Source organism: Halichoerus grypus, chromosome X (genome assembly GCF_964656455.1).
Source record: "Halichoerus grypus chromosome X, mHalGry1.hap1.1, whole genome shotgun sequence".
Taxonomy (NCBI): domain Eukaryota; kingdom Metazoa; phylum Chordata; class Mammalia; order Carnivora; family Phocidae; genus Halichoerus; species Halichoerus grypus.
The window spans coordinates 17,757,712-17,772,734 of NC_135727.1; the positions used below are offsets into that span (position 1 = coordinate 17,757,712).

The 15,023-nt window shown below is 47.8% G+C and overlaps 1 protein-coding gene across 1 annotated transcript in view; it reads left to right on the forward strand.

Moving 5' to 3' along the window:
• Positions 1-2,190: 2,190 nt before the first annotated feature.
• The window catches only part of GPC3 (glypican 3), a 400,853-nt gene continuing 388,020 nt past the window's right edge, over positions 2,191-15,023 (forward strand). Inside the window, exon 1 of the mRNA XM_078063901.1 lies at positions 2,191-2,574. Within this exon, the coding sequence (XP_077920027.1) occupies positions 2,400-2,574 (175 nt within the window). The 5' untranslated portion in view covers positions 2,191-2,399. The remainder of the gene's footprint in view (positions 2,575-15,023) is intronic.

Below are 15,023 nucleotides of genomic sequence, written 5' to 3' on the forward strand. Positions count from 1 at the left end.
GGTCACTAAGCCTTTTTCATTCTCCTCCCCAAATACCGCTGCTAGTTTTTTTTCCCTTCCACACACATCTCCTCTGCCCTGGGCCTTTATCGCTTCTGGTCTGGATGACTTTCACAGCGTTTTAACTTGCTTCCAATCCTCTTTCTTCTCCAAACCATTCTCCACAATCCACAAAGTTGCCGGAGAGATCTGTTCCTCAGGCAAATATGATCATGTCACCCCTCTGCTTAGCATTCCCTTAAGTGGTTCCACAGGCTCCTTAGCCTGGCTTCAAGACTGCATCACCTGGCCCTTGCTCGCTCACCTCGGCCTCGTGGGCTCTTCTGACCCATTCCCCGCCCCCCCCAGCCTGAGCGGTTGCTTGTACTTCCCACCCTGCAATGGGGCCCTACAGGCTGTCCCTGCTCCATCTCTGCTCGTGCTGCTTCTTTTCCCTTGGCCCCCTCCTTGCCAGCTTCTTTTCTGACTTCAACTCCTGCTGGCCTTGTAAGCCTGAGCTTATGGCACCGTCTCTTCTGGGAAGCTTCCTCTGACCTACCCTCTCACCCCTTAGAATGCTGCCCTTGCTTCTGTCTTATCACTGACCATGTGCTGTGTTAACATTTTCTGTTTGGTTGTTTTCCCCATTAGACTTGTAGCTCTTTGAAGTTAGGTACCAAGAGTTAGTCTTTGGATCCTCATTGTCTGTTTGCATCCCACGTGTCTGGTGCATAGTAGGAGTTCAAATCTTTGTTACTGAATGAATGAACGAATGAATGAGCGAGCTCCTCAGCAGCCTACCCTTCCTTTACCTCTTTCCTCAGCCCACAAGTTCTGGCACATGACCTCCTCTCTCTTGGTCTGGCACTCCCTGGAAAATTTGTGGTGTGGAGGCTCTCCCTTTTCTTTCCTAATCAAAACCTACTTTTACCTAGATCAGAAACAACACAATCAGATGATAAACTAATCCACACTGAGGTGTTAAATCATGTCATTATACGAGTAATTTTTGAGTTCCTACCACGTGCAAGGCACCGTGCTAAGAGGCATGTGTGTGTGTATGTGGGGGGGGGGTCACAGAGAAGAATAGGAGAGTTAAAGATCCTTACCTAGGAGCACATGGGTAATGACTAAACGCATTCCTCCTTTGAGAGGTATTTCATTTTCAAAGAACTGGATTTCTAATGGAGAAATTTAAGCAGGTCAGGTGGGGATTTGGGTCTAGGAGACAGTTGAAACAGCCTTCTACTCCATCTACAAAACAGGCAAGCTCTGGCTCGATGAATCTGCTGTGTCCAATGATTTCCTCATGAGTTAGGCTGGCGTTAAGCCCCAGGTTATTTTGTTGTCACCAGTTATGCTTTGCTTCATGAAGGGTCACCTGGGGCTATCTTGCAGGAGACAGATTCTTTTAACATCCTGGGATCAGGTGCTTTCTCTGACTTTGTGTGGCTCTTTGGAATCAAACGTAGCAAATCCCACGGGCTTGTAGACTTTTTAGGTACAGGAGTCAAAGATGAGGCAGGCTGTGAACCATCCCCCCGGCCCCGGGCGGTCCCCGGCTGCCCCTGAATGTGACTATTCGTGGGTTGGGTTTGCGAACCCGACCGGGGCCGCTGCGTTGGGAAAACGGTTTGAGGGAAGCCCCTCGGAGAGCAGGAAGAGGAGGTGGATTTTGTGCGGAGGAGGAAGACCTCGGGTGGCTCGGGTGGCCAGGGGCGAGCTGGACCCGGCTGGGAGGAGGCCTGCGGCGAAGCGGAGAGGGGCCCCGCGGCCAGGGAGCCCCCACGCACCTCAAGGAAGGATGGAGAGGTTGCAAAAATCCTAAAGGGAAAAGCCCTGGCGGCTGTAGGCCAATGAGCGGCGGGAAGGAGGAGTGAGGCTGGGGAACTTCTCCCAGAGCCAGTCAGAGGGGACGGCTGCTGGGAAGCCAATCAGCGCGCCGGAGCCTGCAGCCCCTCTGCAGTAGTTATGCCAGAGCGCCCTGGGTAGAGCGGCGGCGAGCGGGCAGCTGGGCTGGGCCGCCAGGAGCCACCGCACGCGCTCGGCGCCCTCCTCCCCGCCGCTCCCGCCCGGTCGCCGCGCCGCGGTGCCCCAGCCGGCCCCGCAGCCCCGCGCCCCCGCACCCGCAGGCTCGCCGCCGCTCGGCGGCCGCCGCCCCCCTGGCCGCGCGCTTGGCCTCGCCCCGCCCCGCCCGGTCCCCCGTCGCCCCGCCCCGCCCGCCGGCCCCGCCCCGCCCGAGCCGCCGAGCCGTTCCCGCCCTCGCCCCGCGCCCAGGTAGCTGCGAGGAAACTTTTGCCGCGGCTGGGTAGCGGCACGTCTCCCGCTCCTCAGGGCCGCTGCCAGCCTTGCCGAGTCTCGGGACCGCTCGCGCCCCCGCTGCCACTCTCCCGCGCTCTCCTCGCTGCCCGCGAAGCAGGATGGCGGGGACCGTGCGCACCGCGTGCTTGGTGGTGGCGATGCTGCTCAGCTTGGACTGCCCGGGACAGGCGCAGCCCCCGCCGCCGCCGCCGGACGCCACCTGTCACCAGGTCCGCTCCTTCTTCCAGAGACTGCAGCCCGGACTCAAGTGGGTGCCCGAAACCCCCGTGCCAGGTGAGGAGGCGACCCCGCGCGCGTCCCCCGCGTCCGGCGGGGAGCCGGGGGCGCGTGGCGACCGTACCCCCGGGCGCGCTGGCCTCGTGGGGCCGCGGTCGTGCGCCCCGCCGCTGGGCACCTGGGAGTGGTCGCTGCGCCCGGGGCCCGGCCAGGTCTACCGGGGGAGGGCGGAAGGGTGAGCGTGGACCGTGTCCGCATCTCCCGGGCTCGCTCTGCTGTCAGGGAAGGTGCGGGTGGGAGGCACGGCGGGGAGGGCCTTCTCGCGAGCGCCCATTTTTGGGGGAGGGCGGGAAGGTGGGAGCTGCTTCCCGGGGCCTCGGCGAACTGGCGCCCCACAGCCGAGCCGGTGCCTCGAGCATTCGCCACCCTCCCTTGCACGAACGTGCCAGCGTTTCCGCCGGAGCTGGACCGTGGCTACGGCCATTCTCTCCCCAGCCTGCCCCCCTCGCCCTCCTTTCCGCAGCCTGGGTTCCCGGGGTTCGCGGGCCCAAGTGCAGGCAAAGTTGGGGACAGATCTCCGAATCCACAGTGGCAGGTAGAGTACACGCTGGGGGAAACTTTTGAGTAGGAGGGTCCCCAAGATGAGGAGGACCGAACCTTTCCCTTCAAAACAGCGTCCCTTATCCAGGTTGGCAAAATCGCTTCGAAAACGGTGCTGCTGGCCGGGGAGCAGGAGTCCAAAGATGATTTAACTCCTCCCCTTCTCAAATTCATCTGCCTTCTTGACAGGCTGGACCCTGAAGGGGAGATGATTTTAGGTGGAGGAAAGTTTCCGAACGCCTGCCTTTTGTTCTGCACAATCAGATCGTGTTGTAAGGGCATATTTTAACCTTCGCTGAGGGCTGCCGCTGTCAACAGATGAATATTAATGGCCCCGTGTGATTGACTGTCCCGCGGTTGGACTCCTAAAAGCCTGCCTTAGAATCCAATTAGGACAAGTTGCTACATTGACACTGCGGGCGAGAAGAGTTGGTTTGAAACAGGTTAATTTATCGGAGGTGCGCTCTGCAGGAGCGGCCGGTGGTGTTCGCAAACCCTGAGACGTCCGTGGCCTTCGGGGTCTCCTCCCAGCCCGCGCCTCCAGCGAGGCGCGCGTCCCGCGCTTCGGAGGGATCAGGGATCGGGGAGCAGCCCTCGTCAAAACTTGGCTCGTGGCTCTCAACAAGTCAGAGAGGCGGGCCTGATGGTTGGACCAAGTTGTGAACGCGACGCGCGCCCTGTGGGCGCTGCCAGCGAGCGTTCACTAGCGGGAGCTTACCTAGGCAGCCGGCGCTCCCTCAGCCCTCAGCCTTTTCTTTAGGTGGATTAAAAGAGCCGAGCGAGCCCGCTGTTTGGTTGCAAAGGTAATTGGTCACCCCTTTTGGCGACTGAAATGCATTTGCGCATATGTTAAATATTGCGTTGCAGGATTTCGCTCTATGGGAGGGGAGAACTACCTCTCCCGCTGTTAAATGTTCGTAACGTACCACGTGGGCGTGTGCAGGAGCTGTAAGGGGCAACCTATGAATCAGTTCCACAGAGCTGAAACAACAGGCGCAATCTCTCTCCCCTCGAAGTGCCGTGGTAATTAGATTGCTAAGGCCAGAGAATACGCTCTTGTTGATAACGTAAAAATTGGTCCTCACAGGATGGGTCCCAGCGAGATGAATGGTTCCGGGGTTGGGGTTGGGGCCACATTCGGCTGGTTCGAGGCCAGGGAGTAAAGGTTGTACTTAAAAGAAGAAAAAGACCAGAAGGAACACACTGATACTCATTTAGCAACCCCCTCCCTCTACACACACTCGTGCTGGCGCTGGCCCTCCCTCCTCCTCCCCAGCTCTCTGGCTGCCGGCCTCTTTGCAGCATCTGTATACAAGTACTGGGAGGGCCCACACACTGTGTGTAAGAGATTTGGCCTGGGCTCCCTCCCTGCACGCTCCCTTGCTCCCTGCCTAAGGATGGCCATGCTGTAGAGGACAGGAATTCCTAATGGGGATTTTTTCCCTTTTCCTCCAGTATTTCCCAAACTCTGTAGGCAAAATTACTTTCCGAGGGTCTTCATATAAACCCAATTTCCCTACTTCACTTCTATTAAACAGCCGTGTGCAGTGGCCAGCACCTTCTAGATGGCGGGCAGGCACTGTTCTGACTCGTGCTGGAGTAAAGCCAAACTTCAAATACGGTGACACCCAGGCAGCTAGCTACCATATATCCTGGATTTTCCGGGGGCTGCGCAGATTTCCAGTACTCTTGTCTTGCCATGAAAACCATGTGTCCCGAATTTCACTTGGACAACTCTGGTCACTGTAGAATGGGAAACATGGTGAAAATCCTAATGTCCACAAGTGGAAAGAGCTCATCAGTAATTCAGAGAAGAGATGATAATGGCCGACTAAATACAATGACAAGTGCATCATCTCAAAGTGAATAAATGTGTCATTTGCTGCTGTCGTTCCGTGGTTGGAAATTGAAAGAGAGCTGCAAATTATTTGATAGTTATGAACCGTCAAGATGACCGTTTGACTTCTTTTTCCCCCATCTATATTTTAAGCCATGTTCAGTTTGCCCACGTCACTGTACTAACTGCTAATTAAAGCTCTTTTTGTCCCAGATAAAATGAGATTTGGTCACAGGAAGGAGAAATCCTCAAGAATGTCCTGTCTCACTTAGGGGGAGCATTTGGGATTGACTGCTAACTTCGGCCATTAGCAGAATTGGGTTAGAGTGGATAAGGTACATTTCTTATGCTAGTATGGATGAGACTAAATGGCATTTGAAATCAGCCAGCCTAAAAAATAAATCACTGGTGCTGAAGGGCTATACCAGACTTCCACAAAGCTGATCTAAAGCCTTACAATCTCATGTTCCCATTTCTTTTAGAGCGTTCAAAGACACGGGATAGCAATTCTAAATAGCATGTCCCCCAAGTCCGTAGATCTTTTCATACCCCACTCTCTCTCTTTTTAAGGATTTGTAACTTGGAAGGCACCACAGATGGAAACCAGGCACACAGAGTTAGCATTTGGCAGAAAAATCCATATAACTGACTTTCAGTGTAGCTCTTTTGCCCTTATTTAATTTAGAAAAATTCAGAAAAAAGCCAATGAGCTCATAAGTCTGGATGTTTATTTTGTTTTGCTTAACCTACCCACAGGCGCAATCAAGAATGGATACAATTTTAGGCAAAGAAAGTGAGCTAGTAATCAGACAATGATGTTTCCAATTGTCTCAAGGGAATGTTACAGAAGTCTGAAAAAAAATTCCTCTAAACAAAAATCAAGTGTAATTCACTTTATGAATGCCATACACTGCTTTTGTGGGGGGTGGTGGTGAAGGGGACGGACGGGAATGGGAAAATCAAACAAACCATGGTAGTGTTGCAACTCCCCAAAGATTGAGGGATCTTGCCTTAGAGGGCCCTGGAAAGTGCAGGAACCAATCCCGAAGGCCAAACTCCCGTGTGGGTCAAAGGCAACCCTGAAGAGCCAAGCCCGACTTGGAGTTTCTCAAAATAGATGAAACACCATAAAAATAAAAATCAGCGTTCTTGAAACAAAGAGAGAGTTTGGTATTTGTTGTCGTTGTTGTTTTAAAGCGTGAGACCTAGTGACCGTGTCTGGGTGGCCAGCCGCGGCTCCCCAATCAGTTGGAAGTAGCTAGGGGTCCTAATGTCGGGAGAGGGAACAAGACACGGGGTGTGGGTGTGGGAGGACTTGCTCCCTGCCGAGGCCGCCCTAGACGTGGGGGCGAGCAGGTGATTTGTTCACACTTTGACAAAGTCGCATTATTGCACGCTAACTGGGGACAGTTCGGAGGGCTCTTCCGGAGCGTGGTCTGAGTAGATCTCTGAGGCCGGCCCTGACGGGTGGTACCGGGCTGGGCTTGGAGGGCAGCGTGGGGCCCGTCGAGGAGATGGCTGGTGGTCGGTGGAGCGCCCGGGCCTGCGAGGAGCCTAAGCCTGGCGCTCCTTGGCCGGCCCCGAGTGAGGTGCTGGATGTGCCGAGAGGAGTAAGACACAGCCCCTTTTGTCAAGGCGCTCACAGTCTCGTGGGGGAGCCTACGAGTAAACAGGCTTCTCAGGAAACTTGTAGGATTAAACAGGGTGAAAAGGGCTAGAAAATACCTCCAGGAAATTGGCTGGAATGGTCACAATAGCCAGCCTGGCCAAGGGAAAAGAACTGAAGAGATGAAGTGGGAGATAGGGCGGTCGCTCTTAATAGGGCCGCCATCTTAAAGAGAGTTTTCTTAATTCTTGGAGCAAATTCCACGCAAGCATTAGGAGATGCATGCATGGGATGATTCCGATGGATGCTAGATGACACAGATGGTGTCAGTTTTGCAATTTTTTTTTTTCTTATGGGCTGGTAGATTGCATCCAGTCTTTTGGATGCAATATTTTTGAGCTTTCTGCTACTTTCATCTTTAGAGTTGCCATGTTTGCTGTTCGCTGTAGCCTAGAAAAAGGCTGCTTATTACCAACCTGGGAAGAAAGAGGCCTGGGTTTGTCTGCTATGAGACAAGACAGAAAATATGTTTTCTCCTTAAATGGCAGCTATCAATGACCACGCCAACTTCAGTGTTTGATGCATATACAAAAGCATGGGTCTTAAGAGGTATCTTATTACTCATTTCTAAGAAAATTGAAGATAATCACTTATAACTTGTGCACACGATACATCATTTGGAAAGAATTTCACTAGGGATCATATTGCTCAACTGAAAAGTTCTGGCATGCTGAATTTGTACATTTTTGTGAATGCTTCCTTTACTCTGATCTCTCGCTTTTTTCTGCATATGGTTATTTGTATGTTTTAGATTAGAAGCTTCTTAAAGGGAAAGCCCTGCATTTGGTGCAGTGTTGAGCACAATACCAAGAGCACCATAGCACATTTAGTAAATTATTGATGATAATAGAATTTCTAGATCATGACGTATTCCCTATGAACTCTCAGATACTTTCCTAAGCTCTATGTCATCTTACTTATTTTAGAAGCCCAAGTCCAGTTTGTTTGGGTACACCGCTGGGGTGTGTGGACAAACTTTTCAGGCTGCCTATATCTTGACTGGAGCCAGATTCAGTCTTTCCTCAGTTAGCTGGTGACTCTTAACCATCAGGAAGGGCTTATTAATGTCGAGTACCCAAAGAACAAATTGAAATTAGCAACATTGTTATGATTGGCGTAGTATCATTACAGGACAACAGTTATTATAGCACATAAATTGTAACACATCTCTTAAATCAAACTCTTTGATGGAATGTCAGCTAGACCTTTCTCGCTAACATTGACATTACCGTATTTTGGAGTTGGGCTATAACACATGCACGGACCTGTTGAAGTACCTCACACGTTTCTGTAGCCTGGGATCAGAATTTGTGCACAGGCTCAATTCAAGAGACCATACCAGGAGCCAACATCTATTCAGCCCTAGCCAAGCTTGCAAAGGGGTTTGATGTTTTGGGTAATCTAGGGTCTAATGGAAAGTGTGGGTAGAACCCCCCCCCCCCACTCATCTGCCCATATTTAGCAAATTGTCCGGCTGGAAACAGGATCCCCAGCACTCCATTAAGAAATGAGCATCAGAGAATAGAATCCAAACCATGGGCCCCAGACTGGCTTTAGAGACAGTGTAAGGTAATGGGAATTTACCTTCTGAGATAGAATGACAGGGAGAATGTGAGTCAGAAAGCAAGGTGAAGGTGGGCATACCAGCAGAGAAAATGTGCATTTTGAAATGCTGCGTGTGTGGAGAAAACCCTCACTGGAGCATGGTAGTCTCACTTGAAGACCTCGTTGAATGTACAAAGTAAAAAAGGTTTAGTTCTGTACTTCAAATTAGGCCAATTAAACCTCAATTGTCCAAGTGCTAATTATTAGAAATACTTGTCTGCCATTTTTAAACAAAAATGAATCCAGAGTGATTACCAAGAAAGGCGTGTTCACTTTTGCCTCTCTTTGTGTGTAGCTGGATAAAGCCTTATTTGAGAGTTTGTATTTTTTCTCATGAGTAAAAAGGAGTCAGTGTTAGGACCAAAATGCATTGCTAGTGTTCCAAACAGTTAATTGCTTCCAGTAGTTGAAATTGTATTTATATGCTAGATTAGTAAATCTACTAAGCTCTTTGAAGTATACTTAATAGGCTTATATTGATAAATAATTGATAGGAAGGGAGATAAAATACAAGTGAAAGTGGCAATAAGAAGGGACAGGGAAGTTAAAGCCATTATAAAAGAAACCTCCACTCACTGTATTCTATCCATCCACCTGAAAGTTGAATGAGGTACGTTTCTTAGAAGTGAGGATTTTGAGAATATCCTGTGTTTTTCAGAATTTCCACAATGTGGCATGCATTTATTTCTTTTATAAATCCAGAATAAGGCAGAATTCTAGACTACAATTTTAATTGGCCTTTTTGAGTCTGGATTTTGGAAATAAGTTTATGACTGGAAAATTAGAAATCCTGAGTATGGCATCTTTAAGGTATGTGTTCATAGTCGTCTATATCTGCCCTACTAGACTGTGATCTTCATCTTTGTGTCTGCCATGTCTAGCAAAGAGCATGGTACAAATCATAGGTGCTCAATAAATATTTGTAGACTAAATGAATGATTGGAAGTAGAAATGTATTACAAACAAAATTTCCATAAAGCCAATATTTAAGTAGTTGATTCACTTTTACTAATATATTAAGGTTTCTAAAAAAGCAGCTCCTTTTTCAGGTCAAAAATCCATTTGTTGTCTATAGGTAAGTGACAAAGGACTGGTTTAATTCATGTGGCTGTACTATAACTCCCCAAAAGAAGTAGTCTAGCCAAACCTTTCCAAGAGGTAAGTATTCTGTGCTTGTTTACAAGGCTATTCTAAGAAGTTTATAGATAAATTAAATATATCCGCCTATATATAAATGCATTTATTTACTTTACAGATCTGTGGCATTTAGGTTTCAAAAATAATGCAACTTGGTGTCAGTTACAGAAACATACATGGAATGTATGTAAGTTTTTCTTTGGTGTTTCTTACCTATAACATGAAGCTTCATAAATGTATATTTAAAAGGACACAATCCAAAGTAGATATTCAGCCAAGGAAATTTTATTTGAGTAGGATAAAGGGCCTCCTGAGAGGTCTCTCAATTTCTGTATGCATTGGGGCAAGCTTTGAAAGTCAGCTGAGAAAACTCAACTATTTGGCTAGGGCTGACCCATCGGGAGTTCTTTCAGCTAGAGGCTCAACTAGGAAAGAGGGTAAAAAGGAAAGGGATGATGTTCATTTGAAAATAATATCAGAATTGTGTTTGCATACTTTCCTCCTTAGTTATGGTTCTCCTCCCTCTCTCCCAAACTCTGCATTCTGGTACTTGTAGTATGTATCAGCATCCTGGGATACTCCATTGCTCTTTGTCCAATTTTGGTTCGGAGGATTGAAGCTGAGGGAAACGTGGGCAAGAGAGGAAGGGCTAGAGCAACAGATACAGGGAGGACATTCAACAGATACAGGGAGGACATACCCTTACTCTGGTATGTATCAGAAAGTTCACTGACACATAACAGCCTGAAAGGATTGGAAAACATTTGAATTCGGAAGCTTGCATGTTCATAGAAAATACGGAGATATGCCCCAAGTGCATTTGGGTCCCTGAAATACTCTATTTGTACTTCTTGCTTAGTATCCATGTTTTTTTGAAGTACCTAGCTTATTCATAGCCTCTGCCAGACCCTACAACTGTTGAATACAGACGCCATATTTGATTCCGCATGATATCCTCTAGAGTGGTGAGTAGAGTGCCTTGTATAGAGTTAGTAATAAAGGTTGGAGCTAAGGTAAGAATAAACACCTAAAGACACAGTCTACAGGACTTGACCGCTGTTGAATGAGATCCTAGGATGGCATATACCTAGAGAAGGACTGAGTCTCTGGATGCATCATTGTCTAAGTTGATCTGCAGTAGGGATTGAGGATGGGGTGGTGGAGGTGAAGCCCATTTATTTGTTCTTTGTGGTCCTGGGAGCCTTCTTGCCCCTCTTTCAAAACTGAAGTCTGGGGAGGAAGTGACAAGTAGAGAGAAATTTTTACCTACAGGTTTCTCTAAGATTTACTTATTTATTTGAGAGGAGGGGAGAGAGGGAGAGAGAATCTTAAGCAGACTCTGTGCTGAGCACAGAGCCCCATGTGGGGCTTGACGCAGGGCTCAAACCTACGACCCTGAGAGCATGGCTCAGGACCTGAGCCAAAACCAAGAGTCAGATGCTTACCTGACTGCGCCCCCCAGGCGCCACCCCCCCCAGCCTTCTCTAAATGTGGTGTTTAAGGGACACCTGGCTGGCTCAGTTGGTAGAACATGTGACTCTTGGTCTTGGGGTCGTGAGTTCAAGACCCAAATTGGGCATAGAGCCTACTTTAAAAAAATGTGGTGTTTGGATATGTTTTATATGTATTTATATTTATGTATACGTGTGTGTGTATATTCATAGTTTATATATGTATAAATACTCTATATTTCTATTATTTTGATAGGAACAACTTATAATTATGTGCTATTTAAACTGTTTGAAAGTTGCTAATTATTACTCTTAGTAGTGAGTGGTCTTTCACAATCCTGTCTTATATTTGTGTTATGAAAGCCTTGCTTTCATATATCTTATGTACAGACAATGCAACCACTCATAAAGTGTCCATAGCTTCTGAGTTCAGCTGACCTGCCTGGTTCCAACACACACACACACACACACATTTGTACACTCATACATACACACATATACTATCCCTACATCTATCCATCCTTAATAACCTAGAGAAAAAGCCTAACTTACCCTGGAAAGAGCTTATGGGGTACAGCTTCTCAGAGCTCAAGTAACCCATTTTCAGTTGGATTGGCCCCAAATTGTTGCAGAGTGAATTGTCACTGATATCATAGAGCTCATTTATTAAGTTCCATCATTTTCCTAAGTACAGAGATGTGATCCTCATTTAAAGCAGTGATGGTCAACCCATACTGTGAATTTGACTCATTTCGGAAAATGACTTCTAGCACTGGCCACATTGCATGTTGAAGTCCATAGCAAGGAGAATGTGACCCAAGAGGCAGTTTCCAAGTTAACTTTCATGGAGTGATTGTATTGGGGACAACATTTAGTTGTTTTGGAAAACAGATGGAAATCCTCAGGAAAGGAACCTACTAATAATGAACTCTATATGCCATCACTGCATAAATACTGAAAAGTTTTTCATTCATTCTCTACTTCAGCAACATTCATTGAGCCCTGATTCTATGCCGGGTACTGACCTAGGAGCTGATGCATAAGATACAATCACCGCCTAGGGAGGGAGCCATGTAGGGATCTGGGGGTTGTTGCGCTATGGAGGAGGGGTGCCTAGCTGCCTTAAGTGGGCTGTCACGTAAGGTATATGCAAAGGCCTGTAGAGACAAAATGACACATTTGTTGGACTGGACTGGTTTGGATTGGTTGGAGAACAGCTGTGGGGGGGGGCGGTGGTTGTAGAGGAAAGATGAACTAGAAAAGTAGGCAGGAAATGATGAGGAGTTTCCTCAGGCTGTATCCAAGGATGATGAAGAGCCATGAAAACATTTGAAGAAGAGAAAATGGTATTCAGTATGGAGAATGACTGGTACGGAGTCTTAGTAATACAGGTGAAAAAAAAGCAGGGCAGAAAATAGGGGAGTAAAAGATGAAGTTGAGAGACCAGAGGAAGTGGATCAGGTATGACTTGCTGACTGGATATGAGGATAGGAGGGAGAGTCTAGAACTTCTGTTTTTTCTGGGTGGTGGGGCTATGGCACATAATAGGTGCTCAGTAAATATTTGTTGACTTAGTGAAATATAGGAGGAACATATATTTTTAAGTAAACTGTACCCCCGACGTGGGGGCTCGAACTCATGACCCCAAGATCAAGAGTCGCACACTCTATTGACTGAGCCAGCCAGGCGCCCCAAGAAGAACATATTTTTTTTTTAAAGATTTATTTATTTATTTGAGAGAGAGAGACAGAGCGAGAGAGGGAACACAGCAGGGGGAGTGGGAGAGGGAGAAGCAGGCTTCCCGCTGAGTAGGGAGCCCGATGTGGGACTGGATCCCAGGACCTTGGGATCATGACCTGAGCCGAAGGCAGCCACTTAACGACTGAGCCAGCCAGGCGCCCCAAGAAAAACATGTTTTTAAGGGGTGAAATAATGAGTTTGATTTTGAAGGGGTTGAGTTTGAGAGGTTCTTTGATCATTGAGGCAGAAATGTCTGCTAGGTAGTTGAGGTTGTGTTTTGGATGGTAGAAGAGAGAAATCAGGGCTGGGGATACATACTCGGACATTAACAACATATAGATGCTAACTGAAACTCTGGGAATAGATGAGATCACTGGGAAATAGTGTATACACTCTCCTGGAGTTCAGAAGAAGCATAGTTGGGACTCATCAGCATATAGGCTCAAGTTGGAAGTCAAGGGTGTGGATGATATTTTCCAGGCTTTTGCATGTGACACATCTTAAAATGCATTTTGCCAACATCTGGTGATTTAAAAAAAACTGCCAAAGACTTCAAGAATTCTCTTGATTAAGAGAAAGTATGAGTAGATGTTGTCATGGTCCAAGATTTTGCAAATAAGATAATGCGCTACCAAGCACAGACACACACACACACACACACACACACACACACACACACACGGGTGTGGGGGGAATGTAGAGAAGCACATTTGAAGCAAGGGATTGGATTTCTATTATTTTTGATAGCAGTAATTAATAATTTTGCATGCTATTTAAACTGTTTGAAAGTTGTTAATTGTTACTCTTAGCAGTGGGTGGTCTTTCACAATCCTACCTACATTTGTGTCGTGAAAGCCTTGCTTTCATATATCTTATGTACAGACAATGCAACCACTCATAAAGTGTCCATAGCTTCTGAGTTCAGCTGACCTGCCTGGTTCCAACATAGAGGCCCCCCTGCCGCACCCCAGCCCCCACTGGGGACCAGCCTCCCACTCTGGAGAATGAAAGCTGTAGCTTTTTGGAGCTCTGGTCTCTATTCCACTTCAGACTGGGCCCTGCTGGCTGGTCTCTGAAACATGTGGTTCCAAGCAAATACTAGGCATACTTGTGTAATTGGGCTGATTTTTCTTAAGTATCTATGGAGATGTAGTGTGTGTGTGTGTGTGTGTGTGTGTGTGTGTGTGTGTGTGTGTGTATGTTTTTGGTTGGTTGGGGGGGAAAGGGTGGTAGAATTTTCTGTTTCTCTGGCATGAAGAGTTTCTTTAATTTCCCTATTGTTCAAGAGGTTGCCTTCATCCAAGCTTCTATTTTCATTCAGTGTAAACTTGAAACCCCTTGTTCTCCAGTAGATTTTTTCGTGACCACTTTCAGGTTAGTGGAATAGTATGGAAGGGGCCCCAAGGGAAGAGCACAGAAACTACCATTTACTGAGTGCCAGTTGCTTTATATTTAATCTCGTTTACACAGCAAACCTTCATCTGTCATCTCCATTTTACAGATGAAGAGACTGAGGCCCAGAAAGGTTCACTTTCCCTGAGCTTGTGTAATATGCGGAGCCAGGATTTGCATCCAGATTTGTCTCACTTGATAGCTCATGCTCTTGCCAGTATGCTCACTGGATTCTGAGGGGAAGGAAGATGGGCTGGATAGAAAGCATTTGACTTAACTTCCCACACTCCTTTGACTTTATGACATTTTTCACTCCGGGCTTCTCTCCTCCTCTCAGGCTGATTCCATCTCTGCTTGTTTGCCTTCATCCTCCCACCCTTTCTTAGATGCAAGCGCTCCAGTCATGTTTGTCCTTTGCCCCTTCTGTTCTCTCTTTGCTCATTCCCACACCCATTCCCATGACTTCATTATCTTTGCTGTTTGAATGACTCCCGTCTCCCTTTCCAGCCTGACCTCTTCCTTGCTGTCCAGTTCAGGATCTGCCAGTCGCCCTGCCGAACATCTCCATCCAGAAGTCCTGCCAAGGCTTCCCTTTCCACAGAGCCAAAAATCAGTCCATCATTTTCTCCTCCCGCCTGCACAAAACTGCCCCCCTCCAACATTCTGCATCCGTGGCGATAGCAACTCTGGTACCCAGACCTGAAACCATGCAATCATCTTGGACTTCTCTTTGTCCACATCTCACCCCCGAATTAAATGGCTAAGTCCTGCGAGTCTATCTCCGCCATGTCTTTCGCGCTTACCTCCTTGGCCCGTGTACCCTCTGTTTAAGCACAACAGGCCATGAACTCCTTAACTGAAAGGACCCTGTAGTTGTCTGCCTCCGAGCCTTTGCTTGTGGACCACCTGACTGTCTACCTTCCATCAGTGTGTGTTCTAGTCCTGGCCACCCTTCAAGGTGGCCGTGCGATGTCATGTGCACAAACCATATCATGGTTCCCCATGCCTAGTTCCCTTTGAACCCTGGTCTCATTGTACTTCTCCTATGGCCTTGGTTCTCTCTTGCTCTTCTAGTTAT